The 19,905-nt window shown below is 46.3% G+C and overlaps 1 protein-coding gene across 1 annotated transcript; it reads right to left on the reverse strand.

The window, feature by feature from the left end:
- Positions 1-5,606: 5,606 nt before the first annotated feature.
- On the reverse strand, positions 5,607-16,878 carry LOC143334162 (globoside alpha-1,3-N-acetylgalactosaminyltransferase 1-like). The gene is made up of 11 exons (XM_076752724.1): positions 16,514-16,878; positions 15,754-15,902; positions 12,661-12,693; positions 12,243-12,284; positions 10,166-10,219; positions 9,324-9,356; positions 9,089-9,223; positions 8,866-8,998; positions 8,417-8,612; positions 7,812-8,031; positions 5,607-7,083 (listed from the first exon to the last, which is right to left on the reverse strand). Exons 2-11 carry the CDS (start codon positions 15,810-15,812, stop codon positions 6,942-6,944), a joined length of 1,047 nt encoding a protein of 348 aa, XP_076608839.1. The 5' UTR covers positions 15,813-15,902; positions 16,514-16,878; the 3' UTR covers positions 5,607-6,941.
- Positions 16,879-19,905: the final 3,027 nt, after the last annotated feature.

Consider the following 19,905-nt stretch of genomic DNA (forward strand, 5'->3'; position numbering starts at 1 on the left):
TCTCTGTGTTAACCCGCCCACACACACACACACACACCACACACACACCACAGACACACACACACACACCACAGACACACACACACACACACACACACACACACACACACACACACACACACACAGAGGTCATAAATGGATCCAGGACGTCTGGGCGTGCGAGGGCACCTTGATTGTCTCTCTCTCCACACACACCCTCCTGTTTTTATTGTGTGTGTGAAGGTGGATGTCTGACATTATGAGGCCTGAACAGACTGCTCTCTCTCTCTCTCTCTCTCTCTCTCTCTCTCTCTCTCTCTCTCTCTCTCTCTCTCACACACACACACACACACACACACACACAGAATCTGGGCTTATTTCAGCTTCCTGTCTTTGTGATCACTTCCTCTTTTTACCCTTTTTCTGATTTCCAAAAACACAGCTAATCAGTCAGCTTCACACACGAACACGCACACACACAAGCACACGCACACACTCACTCACTGCACCTCCACACTTGTGAGGACCCTCACTGACATCATAAACCTGAAGTTTAACTTGTCGGTGCTGTAGTGTTGATCATGACAAGCTGTCCTCAGGTCAGTTCAGAGCAGCGTTCAGGCTGCAGAGTCCACAGTGAGCAGTGTGAGGGCAGATCTGAGGCACTTCACACCCAACATACTGACTCTTGTTTTGTGTGAGTCACACTTGAAGTGAAAGTAATCTAAACCTCTGTGATAAAGACAGCCAACTGTTACTAATGACTTCTCTGTGGAGGCGCACAAAGAGAACCCACCTCCACCAACAGGAGGTGCTACAGCTGGCTGGTAACACCCTTCAGATCCTCCACCCTGACCCCCTGTGTAAAGGCCGACATCAGACGCACGCCGTCAACAGACCAATCAATGTTTAATCCTTCACGGTTCATGTTTATGCGTATCACCTGTCTCCGTCCTGTTCTCACCTGTCTCCGTCCTGTTCTCACCTGTCTCCGTCCTGTTCTCACCTGTCTACGTCCTGTTCTCATCTGTCTCCGTCCTGTTCTCACCTCTCTACGTCCTGTTCTCACCTGTCTCCGTCCTGTTCTCACCTGTCTACGCCCTGTTCTCACCTGTCTACGTCCTGTTCTCACCTGTCCATAACCCGTTCCCGTTATGCATAAACATCTGCTGCATTAGAGTTTACATGCAGTTTATTGATTTTAACACTTCTGAACACCAGTTTATCACAGAATGAGATTTTGATTTTATCATCATCAGAATGAGATTTTGATTTTATCATCATCATAGTCCACAGATATTATTTTCTATTCCTACCTGTTAGCTCCTGTAGACAAAGTTAGACAAAGTTACTGATTGCGCATTATCAAATGGTAGGTTTTACAACATCAGATGCTAATGCTAGCTAACATTAGCCACCACTCTTTATTAGCTGGTGGGTTTTGCTTTAATCTACTCTGACTTACAGCAGTAAATAAGAACCACATGTTGCCTCTCTCACATCCTAACCCTTACACTCACCTTTTCATCAAGGTGAATGTCGGACAGATCTGCCACTGCTTCACCTGCTGGCAGCAACACCAGAAGCTGCTGCTGACGGTGGACCAGATGAAGCAGCTGTCTCACGCTGTGCTTCAACATCATCGTCTCTTCACCTGCACAAAACGCACCTGGACACCAAAGCTAGCACCGTTCCTGTTCCTGTGGACTGGAGACCTGCAGAAACATGACAGTCCACCGGGAAGAACATGCTGAGACCCACTAACACCTTCTACCATGTGTTCAGCTGAGGCAGAGAGATGGAAAGCGACTCCCTGATCTGATCTGATGATTTCTTTTTCCTCTGAATGAACTGCATTAACGTTAAGTATATGTTTAAGTATGCTCAGCTGTGAAGACTAGCAGGTTGACGGGTCACATGATGCCTATTAAATAATGTCTGACTATCTCACACATGAAATGATTGTGGAATGAAAAGGAAAGATTCAGACTTCATGTCTTGATGAGTGGGTTAACGTGACACAGTGAAATATATGAATTAAACATGTCGAGTTTGTAAAGGTATGAAGTGACATTTTACAGCTTGGTGTTTCACACATTTCCTTGAATTCTCAAAATCTTTAATTGAATTTGTCTTTTTTTCCTCACATACTCGTGAGAACATGTCCGTGCTGACACTGCAGGAGGCTGAAACCAACAACCTGAACACTAGAACATATCAGTGAGCAGACATGAGGAAGAACAAAAACACCACACACACACACATAATATCTCCAGCTGCATCAGTGGCCGCTGTACACACACACACACACACACACACACACACACACACACACACACACACACACACACACACAGAGAAGTTATCTGATGCTGCTGTGGTCGCAGCTACAATAGCCAATCAGAGGCAACAACAGTTCCCTTCTGTCAGCCTGAAACTAACAAAGTGATCAAAGGCTTCCTCTCTTCTCTTAAAATCTGCACCTGAATGCATCGCAGACACTTGTCGCTCTGTTTAAGTTCAAACTAACAAAACATGTTTTTCTCACACTGTGACTGATTGAAGCAACATTCTGGAAAGATTTTACCTTAAAATAACAGCTTGGAGATGGCCCTTCCTGCTCTGCACCTGTTCCTGCACCATAAAACCCACCATGTTGGTGAAACTGGATCCAGTGTTTTCTGGTTTCCCTCTTATTTCCTCCAGCTGCTCTACCTTAACTCTCTGTGACTTACAGTTTTCTGATGGACATAAAGCCTTTCTTGTTACCAAAATAACTGTTAACTGCTGCTAACTGTGGCTGTTTGTTAGCTCAGTTAGCCTCCAGGTGGGCGACCATCTTTCCCACCGGTAGGGAGAAAGTGAGAGAGGAAACATTCAGTAGCACAATGCAGGTACAGCACAGAAATGTTAAGTAGTACTAGTGTAATGTACAAATATGTACAGATATAGGAGAGGAGGATAGAGAAGCTCAGTGCATCATGGGAAGTCCCCTGACAGTCTAAGCCTATAGCAGCATAACTAGGAGCCTATCCAAAGCAAGCCTGAGCCAGCCCCAACTTTAAGCTTAATCAAAGAGGAAAGCGTTAAGCCTTAAACACAGAGATTGTGTTTGCAGTAATACTGCAGTAGTGTTCCAGTCTCTGTAGTAGGATGTGATGGTCAGTGGTGTTGAATGCAGCAGTAAGATCTAACAAGACCAGTCCAGAGACAAGTCTTTGACTTGTGTCGTGTGACATGACCAGGTTTACTCTGTGCGATTACTTGATTCATCAGTGTTTATAAGCACAGAAAACAGGAAACAGATCTGAGGTCTGAGTCTCTGAGCTCTTCCCACTCTGACTGCATCTGTATCTGACTGTAAATCAGAAATAAATTACATGAATCCAGTTTGTCTGGAAAGCCTCAGCAGCTGTTTTCCGTCTATCGGCTGCATCTGTTTCCATCATGAGGAGAGAAAAACCTTCTGAACATCATGTTTTATTCACAAGCTGCTGAATGAATTAATGAATGAATGAATCCTCAAACATCAGGAGTCACAGTCAGCATGAGGAGCTGTGTGTTTTACGTCTCTGTTGTTTCATGACGTCTGAGAAACTTAAACATCATCAGATTAAGAGATGTCCAGCATTATGTTGGTTATCACTGTAAAGGATGAGCCAAACATGAAGTGGAGGGTGTGTTTCCTCCCTCTACCATTAAAGCTGCACATCTCCACCATCCAACATGTCTGAAATTAAATTAGTCTGACTCTCACTGAACAGCTGCTTGTTTCATTTCATTCGTGGGCTTTCAAGCTCTTTACCTCCTGGAGACTCTCGGCAGATGTGTAAAACCTGTCGGGGGGGCTAGCTTTATGTAGCATTGTTAGCTTCTTTGTTGGAACTGTTAAAGAAGGCCATCAGAGAAGAACGTCGTTTTTTGCTGTATCACTGAAAGCTGCCGTTGTATCATCGTTCAAACTAAAATAAAATGAACTTGTGAGCAGTAGGGCTACGTCAGCCGTGCCCTCCGCCAGCCTTGTGGGGACACACCTCAGTGCTGTCCCAAAGGGAGGTCTGGTCCCACCATGCAGATCATCACATTTCAGTGTTGGAGGACCTGGTTTAACGTACAGTCAGTCAATGCAGCGCCGCCTCACAGTTAGATATGGAAACAAGCACTTCCTGTCCGGAGCAGGCAGACAGGAAGTCACTTCTGCTGAGAAAAGATGGGCTGAACAGGAAGACCGAAGGATGTTTGTCACATGACTTTTGACAACATACTGAAGGACTGAAAGACAAGAAAACATCCAAAATGCTGCATATGTACAGTTTTATACCGATCTGCCACAACGCTGTGATGGCAGTAAAATGGGCTGTTATGTTTGCATGTGGGAGTTTACTGAAAACCTGAACCGTCTCACCTTGCATCCCTAATGTTTGAATTCACATGTGTTCTTAGAAGATTCTTCTGGTTACACACAGCTGTGATTATGGATTTATTTTTCAGTGGAAAGATGTTAAGTGAAGCCAAACACAGTCCATGATGGGAACTCTTACTTCAGGACTGAACGCAGCAAAAGATTAATGTTTCTTTAAAAGGAGCTGAAGACAAGCTGAAAGCTCCAAACATGAAGATCCTTTCCACCAACTTGCTCAGATGTTTTAGTTTGAGGACATTGAGGCTCTGCAGAAACCACTGGAGGCCAACGACCCAACAAATCCCACACGAGCACCAACTGAGCAGTGACTTTTTCCAGCTTGTTCTCTGAAACGCTGCTGTCAGAGCGAACCAGAACACATGAATGCTGAGCTGAACTCAGAATAAAGCTCCGTGAAGCTGAGGAGCTGCAGAGCCAGCTGACAGTCACGACCAGAAACACCAACACACGTTCAGTGAATACTGCATGGTTATTAAAATACACATTACAGGTTAGGCTCACCTGTCAGGCATGAGCGTCACCTGGAGAAGGGTCACCTGAGGAATGAAACTGTGAGACCTGATTGGACGTTTAACAAAGTCAGTTCAGCCCTTCTACTCAGAATATTAAAGCAAAAAACTGAAGCTGATGAACTAAAAGTTGGAGTTGAGTAAAAAGTGAAACTGAATTCAGCAGATTTGAACAGAAAACTGAATTAGATAAAAAAAAAAAAAAAAAAAAAAAAAGTTATTGAATGTTTTCCTTCACTTTTTACAGTTAATAGAGATCTTCTGTGTATCTGAACACAGATCTTTTACTACGGTCGAGTTTTTGGTTTTTATTTTTGTCTTTAGGCTTTTATACTGTGAAGAAAAGTTCCTGCGTTGATTTCATGATGTTTAGTTTGAATGAACTGATTTTCAGTTGAATTCGAAGAGCTGTCATGTGTTTTGCTCATCAGGTTCAACAGTTTGATGTCAAATCATCTAAAACACAGATATTACACTGAAACCAATAAAAGAAGAACTTCATTCAAAGGTTTCTCTGTTTTTGAAAAATGAAAATTAAAACAATTGATTTCATGTTTCTTTCAGGGACTTCTCAACCTTCATATCATAGATCCTTAACATGACAATCAAACTTTAGAAAGACATAATTCATAGTTTGGAGTATTTCAATGAAGTCATGGAAAGAAAATTGGAAATCATTACTGAGGCAGAGCAAATTATTTTTGTATAACAAAGCATTTATGTTATTACATTAATGAAACACACAATCGCCAGAGAGGAAGACAGGAAGTGATGTCAGAGGTTCAAAGTTCAAAGTGGAAGCTCTTTGATTTGACTTGATTATATCTATTTTACACGTGTCCTGTTTGTTTAAGTCATGTGACTTCCACTAGAGTCAAAAGCTGAGATGGCAGCTTCCGATACTCTGCTAAGCTAGTTAGTTTTAGCAGAACCATCATTATTTAAGCTAATAATTTAGCTTTGTGGAATAACAAACAGAATTACAAATATGTTGATAATTCACATGATGTTGGTTCAGACTTCATGTATTTCAAGTACAGATTCTAACAAGAGGAAAGCACATTTTGTTTTAACTTTAGCTAGCTTTAGCTTTAGCTAGCTTTCACTCCATAAAGTTTTCCTGCTTTAATTGTCTAGCTGTCTTGACAATGACATGGCAAACTTCTACATTGTAAAAAAGACGACAGATTGAAGTTTTGAAGTCAGTTTTGAGCAGAAATTAAGTTCTGCAGGAAGTGCAGGTGGAGGTTGCAGTTTGGGGAATGCAGCTTGTAGCTTTTGTGCTTGATATGAGAGCTGACAATGGTTAGCACTGGTCGGGTATCGTTAGCATAACTAGCCTCCTTTCATGATGAATGTTCCTTATTAGCCTGCTAACGCTATCCTCATTGGCAGCATGTTTGTGTTTGGTATCTTATCCACACCAGGTGTGCAGAGAAAGCAAGTTTCAGTCAGTGTAACACAGGATGCAGTGCTGAGTGTAGGTCACCTGAGTTTCCTGAGTTTATGTGCCGAAGAAGAACAGAACATAGACGTGAGAGAACAGACGCTTCAGCTCGCGGTTACAAAAGTAAAAACCAGGTCATATTGTGGGCGGAGGAGAGAGTGACTGACAACATGTCAAACCAATCCGGTGTCGACGGCCTGATAGTTAAGTTAAATGAGAGTTAAATAAGAGTTGCACATGCTCAGCAGAAGTGACACAAGATGGTCTGTTAGCTAAAGGTCCCATGTCTGGAAGGGGGACAGGACAGGCCAGGACAGCGTCCAACAGCAGTAAATACTTCTTTAATCCACTTCAATTCTGTAGTGTCCAGTTTTTTAATCGTTAACATTTAGACTCTGTGATTGTCAGCCAGAGGAGGTGGATTGTGGGTGGCCTCAGGTGTGAGAGACAGGTCTAAATTACTCCTACAGGTGTGCAGTAGTGTAGTGAGGCTTTTCAAAACCCTTTCAAATATGACCTCACGGGTTTCAGCTCTTCCAGTGGAGTCCAGTACAATCTAGTCCGGTCCAGGCAGTCTGGACTCTCAGGCGTTGGGTCGGATCTCAGCATAGTTCTTGACAACTCCAGAGAATCTGATGATGTGAATCTCAGGATTTCTGGATTTGAAGTCCTGCCATAGGTACTCAGGTGACAGCACCTTGCTGGGTTTGTTAAGCCACATGTACCTGAACACACACGAACAGGAAGTACAGTCATCAGAAAATTCGACAACAACCTGAACAACCTGTCTTGATGACTCTGCCGGCTGGTTGAGGTGCCTCCAGAAAGAGGGCACTCTTGATCCGAGGGCATTTAGCCAAGTATAGACCTGAATCTAACCTCCCCTTTCTCTCTAAAATCCTTGAGAAACCGGTCACCAATCAGTTGTTGTTGACTTTCTATGTAACAATACTTTATTTGAGGATTTCGAGTGAGGAGGGAGCACTGTCTCTGTGACAAGTCAAAGACTGCTGCATTCAACACCACTGACCATCACATCCTACTACAGAGACTGGAACACTACTGCAGTATTACTGCAAACACAATCTCTGTGTTTAAGGCTTAACGCTTTCCTCTTTGATTAAGCTTAAAGTTGGGGCTGGCTCAGGCTTGCTTTGGACAGGCTCCTAGTTATGCTGCTATAGGCTTAGACTGTCAGGGAACTTCCCATGTGCACTGAGCTCCTCTCTCCTCTCCTATATCTGTACACATTTGTACATTACACTAGTACTACTTTACATCTCTGTACTGAACCTGCATTGTGCTACTGAATGTTTCCTCTCTCACTCTCTCCCTACCGGTGGGGAAGATGGCCGCCCACCCGGACCCTGGTTCTATGGTATGGTCCAGACGTGTTCTTTATGCAAAGTGCCCTAAGATCACTACTGCCATGATTTGGTGTTACTCTGCCTACCTGTTCAGGTGACTCTCCTCCTGCCAGGCAGCTTCAATATTTTCCTTTGCATCAGCCTCGAAGTTGAAGCGACAGGTTTTTGTGAGCAGGTGAACTTCATGCATGAGGCCTCCGAATGCTCCCCCACAGTAGTAGAAGTCCCCTTCCCCAGGAGCCACATAGGCTCTAGACTGGGGCCTCCGCTCGTAGGGGAACCTGCTGCGGTCGTCCCTGTAGTAACCTGCAGACACAAGTAGAAATGAATGTGAGGAACATACCTGAATATAAGGTGAGATCACGAAAAGCCTGATGCAGAATCCAGACTTCACCTGGACAGGTACAGCTGTACGCGTCTATAGAACAAATAATTGATCCAATTAAAAAACAAACCTAACATCAGTTAGTCATTTGGTCATTTTTAGGATTCTAACGTTGGTTCTTTCTGGCACGACACTTTTTGTATCCGATCTATAAAAAAGTCATAGTGATTCGATTCCAGAAGGTGGCAGCAAACATGCTCGGGTAGTTTGGGCAGGGATACGTTTCTGTTTAGGAGATTCTGCTGAACTTCACACTGGGTGAGGATGGTGTACTTTGGTGCTGGAGGACCGGTACCATCTACTGACCTGGATGTATCACAGCGACCAGTCCACCCAGTGACTCAGTCCCCCAGCGGCCGTGGAACTGAGAGTCGACGTCCAGACAGAAGATGTAGTCAGTGTTGCTGTGAACCGTCTCCTCTATCAGCATCTGGATGAGTTCCATCCTTCGAGCAGAGATCTCCTGCCAACGGTTCGAGCTGGGCACCGAATGCACCGTCAGCTGAATGCAGACAAGGAAGTAATAACTGGGTATCAAACGTCCAGAAAAACTGCAGTTCTTTTTGGAATTTGAAACAACAAAACATGACCGAGAACACGACCGACATGACAGAGTTTATCTCTGACAACAGATCAGAACTCCAAAAAGTAGATGTGTTTAAGAGCTGCGATCAGCGTAAATATGTTGCTTTGACTCATACTGTGCACTGGCTTTGTTTAGTAACAGCATCATTTCATTTGCATCATCCGTTTACCTGTCTGTCAGTGGCCATTTTGACTTGGGGCACCTCCTTTGGTCGGTCAGTGAACACATATATGTGCACCTTGAAACCAACAAAGAAGTGCTGCTCTGCAGTCTCGAGGAAGTTTTTCAGGAACATGATGTACCTGTCCAGAAGGCCACAGAGGTCACCTCCACGTCACAGGTCACAGGTGCTGAGGGCTGCCTGGAAACCAATGCTGTGATTTCATACTTACTTTCCAACTGCAAACACAGTAGCTGCGATGCTGATGTTCTGTGGTTTGTAGATGCTGTCCAATAGAACCGGGTTAAAGGTTCCCTCCCAGACAATAGGAGCCAGCCAGGGTGTCACTGACACCACATCGGTACGACTGTGATTAAAGACACAGAATAACTAACAATATCAACAACAAAGACGTTGTCAAGACTCTCGTAACAACAACATGAGGAACAGCTGTGAGTGATGCTCACCCCTGTGTGATGCTGGGCTGTTTGTACCGCACACTGAAACACAAACAGATCCTCGTCAGACTCATCATGACTTATCTGTTATAGGGTCTTAACTGTAGCAGAGCTAAAAATGTCCTGATGGTGGTGCAAGAGGAGAATGAATGGAGTCATTAAGATCTAAAGGGTTTGTCCTCTGAAGAGCAGGAAGGAGATCGGGACGTTCATCAGTGATCAGATTTCAGTGTTAGATCGAGGCTTTCAGGATGCAATCCCAACAGTTTCAATGTTGAAGACTTCATCGCCCAGAATTCCTCTGTACTGAGGGGTTTCATTTGAAGGAAGATGCCGCGATCAATTATTTGGAGTTAACTTCATGATAAATTTCCAACTCCCCCAGATTCAACTCTGATTCAACTGTGGAAGTTCTAGTGGATCCCCAAACTGAGGAGCACCTGATGGACACCACTCTTCAGCAGAGCTGCACTCCTTTCATACTGTTCCATACTAGTCTGACAGAGACATCGTTACACTGTCAACGCTCAGCATCTGAATCTGAAGCTGTCAACAGGTCACATGAACACCAGTCTGGTTCCTGTTGATGAGCGATCTGTCTCAGTGATGTCCCACTCAGAGGTCGGGACCTGTCCCAGAGTGTGTGCGTGAGTGTGTGAGGGACAGATGTAATAACTGTGTCTGTGACCTGCAACACAGACACTGCAGACGCCACGCATCGTCACGTGATGTCATTGTCATGTGTAAGTGCTTGTGTTGGCTACAAGCACACTTCCTGTGTGGACACTGCAGTCAAACTGGTCAAACTGGTTAATACTAAAGCTGATGGGGATGGGGATGAAGGTACTTACTGCTCAGGAGCCACCAGGTGGAACTCATGACTGTCAGGATGGACTTCAGCAGATCTGCAGGACACACACACACACACACACACACACACACACACAGTCATCATTTTGATGAATGATCAAGAATTATTATTTATTAATAACTAAACATCTTCACTGAATGTCCACAACCACAAACAACAGTATTCTCTCTGCAGTCTGAGCACAGGTGTGTTAGTTCACCTGTCCTATACACCTGAACACACACTCACCATCAAACCATTATCATCATCATCTTGACAGCTTGCTGCATCCTCACTGTCAGCATCTCTGAGAGCTGATTGGACGCTGTAGGGCATCACAGCTCACTTCCTAACATCTCTGTAGCTGAGGTCCAAACTAGCTAACAGGTGCAAATCCACCTGTGCAGCCAGCCTATGAACAGGCCGCTCTATGATAACAACACCACACCTGTGACGCCCTGAGAACCAGCTGCTGCCATCACAGAACCGCGCTGTCCAATGAACACGCTCCAAAACCCACTGACCCCACCTTCAAAACAAAGTCAGTGGCAGCAGATCAAATAAAGATGAAACCAACGTGGACACCAGCAGGGCTTTACTGTGACAGCTGCTGCTGAACATGAACTTTGAAAATCCATCAAACGGTGTCTTTGTTTTCTCCTGCTGGAGTCAGAAGGTGGCGTTTATGTTCCATCACACATCTGTTCATGACAGAGCTCTGCCTGTGTGCATCTCATATTCAGCTTCATACATGAAGGGACAGCACTGACATGCACTTCACTCCTGGGTACTAATACTCTGTTCTGTATATTAAACACACATGACAGAAGAATTTGAGGTCTTTATTTCAGTCTAATGGTTGTTTCGTGCTACTTTTCGTATTGTTTTGTTTCTTATGTGAGTTCTGTCCCGTCTACACTGTAACATGAATAAAATAATATTCAATAAGATATCAGTGTCGTCTGCTTTGTTGTAGTTCTCCACAGTGGCCACCAGGTGTCACCATGTGGTCACACCTGAACCTGCTGAAGACTGGAGCTCTGCGGATGCTGAGGGATAACTTTCTGTTTTTATTCATGTTTTAAACACAGTCCAAAGTGTCCTGGAATCAGTGAAGTGTGTCTGAGCTGATCAGTGACAACACAGTAACACATGCTGTACTAATACACAAAAGGCTTTTCATTGATGCTTTTATTTATATGAATTCCGTCTTCATCTGTTTTATCAGCATTTTTGCTAACCCTAACCCTGACCCTCGTTAACCCTGACCCCTGTTAACCCTGACCCTCGTTAACCCTGACCCTCGTTAACCCTGACCCCTGTTAACCCTGACCCTCGTTAACCCTGACCCTCGTTAACCCTAATCCATCTCATGTGTTTTTGTCTTATTTTCCCTCATCGCCTTCTGGTTCAACCATAAAACTCTTTGTAACTTCATAAACAATGTCTTTTGATTGTGATTAGGAAATAATCAGCATCAGTTAACTACATTTTAGTGGGATGAACTATTGATTCCATGCTTCTGTACTGATTAAACATGATAAACTGAGGAGGGTTAAAGTACAATGTTGATGTATTTTTGGTCTGTATTGACTGGTTCATTAACGTTTCAATTAACTGATTGTCTAGTTGATGAAACCAAAAACAGTGAAAGATGTGCTCAGGCCATGAACTGGACTGCAGGCCAGTTTGGCTGCTTTTGGTTTGATTCTGGGAGAAAACAGCTGACTGAGAACAAACTTCTTCCAGATTAGATATTAAATATGTTGACCAAACGAAGCCGCGAAGCAGCGAAACCAAAGACCGAAGTGTTGAGGAGGTTCAGGAACGTCTTTGCAGACACTCGTCAAACTTTCAGGTCTGTCCTGTTCTGACTTGGACGGACCTCGGTGTGCACAGACCTCAGACCAGCCTGGAATGAGGACCGTCTTGTCCTGAGGACAAACACCACCCAGTCTAAGCTGACTGGTAACAGGTGAACAGGTAACTGCTGCTCTGTGGGACAGTCAGTCGGCTGCTGAGCCTGACAGTCCAAACCCAGGACAAAGACAACAGAGAGGACAGAGTTTGTTACTGACCTGCTGTCAGCTTTTAAGTCCTGAAGCTGGAAGGACACAAACCTGCAACACAGAGAGACACACACAGAGACACAGAGAGAGAGAGACAGACAGACAGAGACAGACACACAGAGACAGACAGACAGACACACAGACAGACAGACAGACACAACAATAATTTCATTTTGGACTCTTGAAACATTCTTTGATTGTTTGGACCAAAGAATTAAATAAAATGAAAATAATCAAATTTAAACAGTTAAAATTCTAAACCAGGTCCAGGTCAGAGTCCAGGTCAGGGTCCAGAGTCCAGGTCAGGGTCCAGGTCAGGGTCCAGGGTCCAGGTCAAGGTCCAGAGTCCAGGTCAGGGTCCAGGGTCCAGGTCAGGGTCCAGAGTCCAGGTCAGGGTCCAGAGTCCAGGTCTAGGTGTGTGTGTTACCTGTGGGTCTGGGAGATGTAGCAGTACAGCACTCTGTGGATTCAAACAGAAAACATGAATCATCAATAAGAGGAAGTTCAGCTGATCAATACCTCAGAGTGAGGACGGCGTCACGTGAAGCAGCAGCGATCGATAACTGATCAGTGGATTATTGACGAGGGTCTGGACTCTGTCAACTCCTTCCTCTTTATTTATTCTGTGTTGTTTTCGTCTTCGTCGTTAATCTTCATGAACCGTTTTGTAGAAATTAGACGTCCTGTTAATGTCCAGCCCAACGTCCCGTGTCCTCTGTGCTGACGGGCGGCGCCAACACCTGGCCAGAGGGCGGCGTGGTCAGCTGAACACCACCAGGCTGAACACGACCACGTTGAACACCACCAGGCTGAACACCATCAGGCTGCACACCACCACGTTGAACACCACCAGGCTGCACACCATCAGGCTGCACACCACCAGGCTGAACACCACCAGGCTGAACACCATCAGGCTGAACACCATCAGGCTGCACACCACCAGGCTGAACACCATCAGGCTGAACACCACCAGGCTGAACACCACCAGGCTGCACACCATCACGTTGAACACCACCAGGCTGCACACCATCAGGCTGCACACCATCACGTTGAACACCACCAGGCTGCACACCATCAGGCTGCACACCACCACGTTGAACACCACCAGGCTGCACACCATCAGGCTGCACACCATCACGTTGAACACCACCAGGCTGAACACCACCAGGCTGCACACCATCAGGCTGCACACCATCACGTTGAACACCACCAGGCTGAACACCACCAGGCTGCACACCACCACGTTGAACACCACCAGGCTGCACACCATCAGGCTGCACACCACCAGGCTGAACACCACCAGGCTGAACACCATCAGGCTGAACACCACCAGGCTGAACACCATCACGTTGAACACCACCAGGCTGCACACCATCAGGCTGCACACCACCACGTTGAACACCACCAGGCTGAACACCATCAGGCTGCACACCACCACGTTGAACACCATCAGGCTGAACACCACCAGGCTGAACACCACCAGGCTGCACACCATCACGTTGAACACCATCAGGCTGCACACCATCAGGCTGCACACCATCACGTTGAACACCACCAGGCTGAACACCACCAGGCTGCACACCATCAGGCTGCACACCATCACGTTGAACACCACCAGGCTGAACACCACCAGGCTGCACACCACCACGTTGAACACCACCAGGCTGCACACCACCAGGCTGAACACCACCAGGCTGCACACCACCACGTTGAACACCACCAGGCTGCACACCACCACGTTGAACACCACCAGGCTGCACACCACCAGGCTGAACACCATCAGGCTGAACACCATCAGGCTGCACACCATCAGGCTGAACACCATCAGGCTGCACACCACCAGGCTGAACACCATCAGGCTGAACACCACCAGGCTGAACACCACCAGGCTGCAAACCATCACGTTGAACACCACCAGGCTGCACACCACCACGTTGAACACCACCAGGCTGCACACCATCAGGCTGCACACCATCACGTTGAACACCACCAGGCTGCACACCATCAGGCTGCACACCATCACGTTGAACACCACCAGGCTGAACACCACCAGGCTGCACACCACCACGTTGAACACCACCAGGCTGCACACCATCAGGCTGCACACCACCACGTTGAACACCACCAGGCTGCACACCATCAGGCTGCACACCACCAGGCTGCACACCACCAGGCTGCACACCACCACGTTGAACACCACCAGGCTGCACACCATCAGGCTGCACACCACCAGGCTGAACACCACCACGTTGAACACCACCAGGCTGAACACCACCAGGCTGCACACCACCACGTTGAACACCACCAGGCTGCACACCACCACGTTGAACACCATCAGGCTGCACACCACCACGTTGAACACCACCAGGCTGAACACCATCAGGCTGCACACCACCAGGCTGAACACCATCAGGCTGCACACCACCAGGCTGCACACCACCATGTTGAACACCACCAGGCTGAACACCACCAGGCTGAACACCACCAGGCTGCACACCATCAGGCTGCACACCACCAGGCTGAACACCACCACGTTGAACACCACCAGGCTGAACACCACCAGGCTGCACACCACCACGTTGAACACCACCAGGCTGAACACCACCACGTTGAACACCACCAGGCTGCACACCACCACGTTGAACACCATCAGGCTGCACACCACCACGTTGAACACCACCAGGCTGAACACCATCAGGCTGCACACCACCAGGCTGAACACCATCAGGCTGCACACCACCAGGCTGCACACCACCATGTTGAACACCACCAGGCTGAACACCACCAGGCTGCACACCATCAGGCTGAACACCACCACGTTGAACACCACCAGGCTGCACACCACCACGTTGAACACCATCAGGCTGCACACCACCACGTTGAACACCATCAGGCTGAACACCACCATGTTGAACACCACCAGGCTGAACACCACCAGGCTGCACACCATCAGGCTGAACACCACCACGTTGAACACCATCAGGCTGAACACCACCATGTTGAACACCACCAGGCTGAACACCACCAGGCTGCACACCACCAGGCTGAACACCACCAGGCATCAGCTGACATTTATGACAGGAGGTTCAGGACGAGGAACAAAGAACCAAAACCAGACGCAGTGGACAGAACGAAGGAGAGACGTCTTCAGGATCTGATGTGATGGAAATATGCAGAAAGACGGCGACAGAGGAAACAGCTTCTTCTTCTTCCTCATCTTCTTCAGGTGTTTCTGTCTTCCATTCAGAGCATTAACTCTTTCTCAAAAAAGGCCAACCCACCTCATGTGGGTGTAAGACTGTTTATTAAATTTGGGCTGTGTTTTGGTTTTTATTTGTTGAGTATCGATGTAAACTGTCACTCCGCTGCTCAGAGTCTCTGAATCTGTAAACGACCTCAGTGTTTCAGGTGCAGGTCACACCTGGCCACAGGTCGTAGAGAGACTGTTTCTTCTGTCAGGATGAAGATGTGCTGATGTAGTAGTCGCAGTACTAGTAGAAGTATTAGTAGGTGAACTCACCCCAGCAGCAGAGCTGACAGCAGGACCACAGTCACCACTTTGACGTTCAACAGGTTCATCTCACAGACGAGGACAGTCCTGATCCAGAACCTTCAGTCCAGACCAGCAGCACAGGCAGCAGTTAGACCTGGTCTTGATTCAGGTTCTCTCTGTTGTAGATCAGACCATGACACACACACACACACACACACACACACACACACACACATTACGGAGGACAGTTCATGTGTGTTTCAGGAAACAGCTGCAAACAGGAAGCAACGGAGGAGCGAGCAGAGAGAGAGAGAGAGAGAGAGAGAGAGAGAGAGAGAGAGAGAGGAACGAGCTGGTGAGTGTGATGAGTCCTTGCGTCTCTAAATTCAGCCCAAATTTACGTGAACATCCACAGGAAACACTGATCTCAAACAAAGGTGAGACACAGGTAGGTTTGTAGTCATGTGACTGCATCACTATTAAAACTGGATTAATAAAGAAAACAAACGTGTCCAGTCGTCTGTTTCAGTATCTGAAAGGCTGAGACAATCAATAAGTGATCAGACACGATCAATAGGCCGATAGATCAATCACCGTCCAGAGAAACCAGCTCTCTGTACCAGACTTCATAGACAAAAGGGCCGTTTTAAGACCGGGAGCCCAGAGTCCGTGACAGACTGAGGCAGCTGGTCTGAGGTCTGCTGCTCCACTAGAAACTCCAGCTCACCTCCATCTGACGACACTGTCCAGGTGTATGACGTCAGAGTGCCAAACGGCCATCACTCACCGATTATTTATCCTCTTCTCAGCATCTAACGGTCACGCCGGGGTTATTTCCGCGTTGCGCGCGAGTCCCGATCCGGACCCGACTGTCAATCAACCCACCGAACACAGCGCGACAACCGGAAACAGACCCGGAGACAGGCCCGGAGACGGTACCGACTTCCAGAGGCAAAGACAGACATGAAACGGACCAAACCTCAGAGACGGACAGGGTCCACGTGCCACACCCAGCGCGCGCTCACTCTGCTCTCTGATACAGGAAGTGAAGAGGCTCGAGCCGCTTAAACCGTTAAATCAACAAAATCACGACAACCTGAGTCTGCACTCACTTCCTGTTTCCCGTCTGAGACCCCGCCCCTTCACTTCACTACACACACATACACACACTTCACTACACAACACAGTACAACACACACACACACACACACACACACACACACACACACTGGACCAATCATTGTCAGGGTGTTTGGTGCAGTGGGTGTGTCCGGGGCTCACCTGTGCTCAGGTGACCCTGATTGTTGTTCCAGAAAGAGAGCTGACTGAAACTCTGAGAAAGCTGTCAGACATCGATCGCCCGTTCACTCCCAATCTGATTGATATCGAAGCCAAACTGATTGGAAATGAATCTTCAAACCCAGATTAGATTTCCTGTTTCCAGAGGAATATCTGTTCGAACGCTGCCGCCTTTTAATTTATTAGGATTATTAGGATTAGTCAGGATTTGTAGTATAGTTCAACCATTAACACATTTCCCCCTAACCCTATTCTATATAGTTTTATATATAAGTTTTATTTTTCAAAAAGACACAAGTGTACACTTGTGTCTGATGTGGGCCCTCGTGTCCTGGGGGTGACAGGCTCAGGTGAGCCTCCCCCGGGGACGCCCTCACCGTCGGTCACGGTCTTGGCTGAGGGCCGGCTCCTCCGCCTGTCAGAGGCCCGTTTTTCGGGCCTCTGCCTTGTTTCTGTTGGCTGAGCAGAACTCAGATGTTAATCTCTTTTAAATTAGTATTTTATCGAGTGTTGGTGGACACGTCGTCACATTTTAAATGACTTCAATACGTATGAAATAAAAACGTGTAAACATTGTATCAAGAGTTAATCTGCTCAGTGAGATGACGCGTTAAAACAACATGTTGGCAGAGCTTTAAATTACTACATGAAGAAGCCACTGAATGAATATTTGCTCTGTTTAATAAGTCAATTAAAAAATGAAATTCAAATCAAGGTGAGGTTCAATCATAGCTCAGTAAAACATGTCTTAACTTTCTGAATGATGTTTTTAGTTTTTATTTTTAGCTGCTTCAGAGTTCGTTTCTCCCCTGTTGATTGCACCTAAATGAAAATCAGATTTTATTCCTGTTTCTATTCATACCTGTGTGCTCCGATCGCAGGTACGGTTGAACGTTACGTCGGTGGAATCGTACCTTCAAACTCAGGCGTTGACTCGGTCTCGTGCCGTTTCTCTCTCTGCAGCGCTGACACATTAAACATGCGCTCAGACTCCTGCAGGCCTGCAGTCAGACCTCCAGCTCCATCAGGGGGAAATCACTGGATCTTTTTTTTGTCAGTTGTCATGGTGACTCGTGGTATCGGGCTCCACTGATGATGTTTTTTTCTAGTGGTTGTGCACGCGCGCAACTCAAGGTGAACATACTCAGAGTTGATTAAACTAACTCAGATCAGCTGTTCTGGAACCGGAAACTCCGAGTCCAGCGATAGACTCAGTTTGTTGAACCTCCATCCATCCGCGCTGGACGCTTGAAGACGTCTTCTGACTGAGCAGGAAGACGTTTGACGTTGTTTCTATCAAAAAGTCAAAAACTGCTGAAATGCATAATTAAAAAGAAACAAAAGCACAAGAATCAACTGAAGAGCAGCAGAGACCACCGACTGGAAGACAACAACGTCCCCGTGGACCGTCTCAGTCCAGCCCAAACGTCCTCAAAGGACGCAAGACGGCTGCAGGCGGAGTGACGTGACCGAACGGCGAGTCTGTCCCACCAGAGGGCGCCGTGGACACTCACGCCGAACCCACGGCCTCAAATGGACTCCTGCTGGCCTCGAGTGACGAAGAGCGACGTCAGCAGCGTCAGCGGCGTCGACGACACAATCCGAAGACTTGGGATGAAAAAAGAAAAACAGACAAACATGAAAAAGACGTTTTTGTTTCCGCAGCACATTCACGGTCATCGTGATGTCAGAACCGTGGCGGCCATGACGCCTGCAGAACGCGTCAGAGAGTACACAGATATACACTGAAGTACTTCTATTTAGAACAAGAAACACAGTCATTTAATAATGTGCACGCATTTTTACAAACGTAAAGATTTCCTGATGAGGCACTTTAGGAAAGTTGCACAGGATTTCACAATAAAAGCATGAAATATAAACAAACTAACCCGAGTTTATAAATAACATCGAAGTTTTTCAACTTAAACTGAAAAAATGAAAATGAGACATAAACGAATCAAAGCTCAGGGTCAAAGACAGGAAGTGTTCCTTTTATTTAAAAAAGTCAAAAAACAAAGAGAATAAAAGACGACACGTGTCTCACATACATGATTATTATTGTTAAGATTATTATTTTCACACCAGTGTCAGAGCACCACACTTTGAACACACACACACACACACGCACACACACACACACACACACACACTGTACTTGCATCACTGATGACAGTTTCCTTGACAAGCAGAAAGTGAAAACGAGGCTGACATCATCTGTCAATGTAACTCCAGAGAAACAGGAAACTGCCATCAAATGACGAGATGCTGCCTTCAGAATAAAAGCACAACAGCTCCAACAGAAGGCCTGATAGTGTAGACACTCCGCGTTTCCTGTCACCTTGGAGTTCCACATCTTCAACATACTCAAGTTACACAAACACAAAACGTTTCACGTCTGTTCAGTGAAACCTTTGTTGGCAGAGAAGAAGCGTTGGCTCTTATTTTGTAGAGCTGTCTTTGACTTCCTGTGATGTGTTTGGAAAATGAAAGTGAAGGGACTTCACAGCACTCAACAAAGTTCCCACATGAGCAGATTGATCAGCACAAACATGGTTTATAACATGTACAAAACATGACGTCATTCATTCATTCATGTCTAAAACACTCACCGATTCATGTCATTGTTCCACTTTAAATGATGACTGATGCTGATCTGAAGTCTGTTTTTCATCATATTTCCAACAGTGGGCTTCATTCAAAGGCCATGCTGCTGTTTTTACATTCAGTGTCTTGAAACTGAACTGAAATCAGCTGAAAATCACAGAATTCAATCAAAATATAATGAAGAGATTTAATATTTGTGCAGTAGAAACAAATCCTGGCTGTGTGGACAAACAACATTTCCATCAGTGGAGGACACAAACAAAGTACATTTACTCC

Source organism: Chaetodon auriga, chromosome 16 (genome assembly GCF_051107435.1).
Source record: "Chaetodon auriga isolate fChaAug3 chromosome 16, fChaAug3.hap1, whole genome shotgun sequence".
Lineage (NCBI taxonomy): Eukaryota > Metazoa > Chordata > Actinopteri > Chaetodontiformes > Chaetodontidae > Chaetodon > Chaetodon auriga.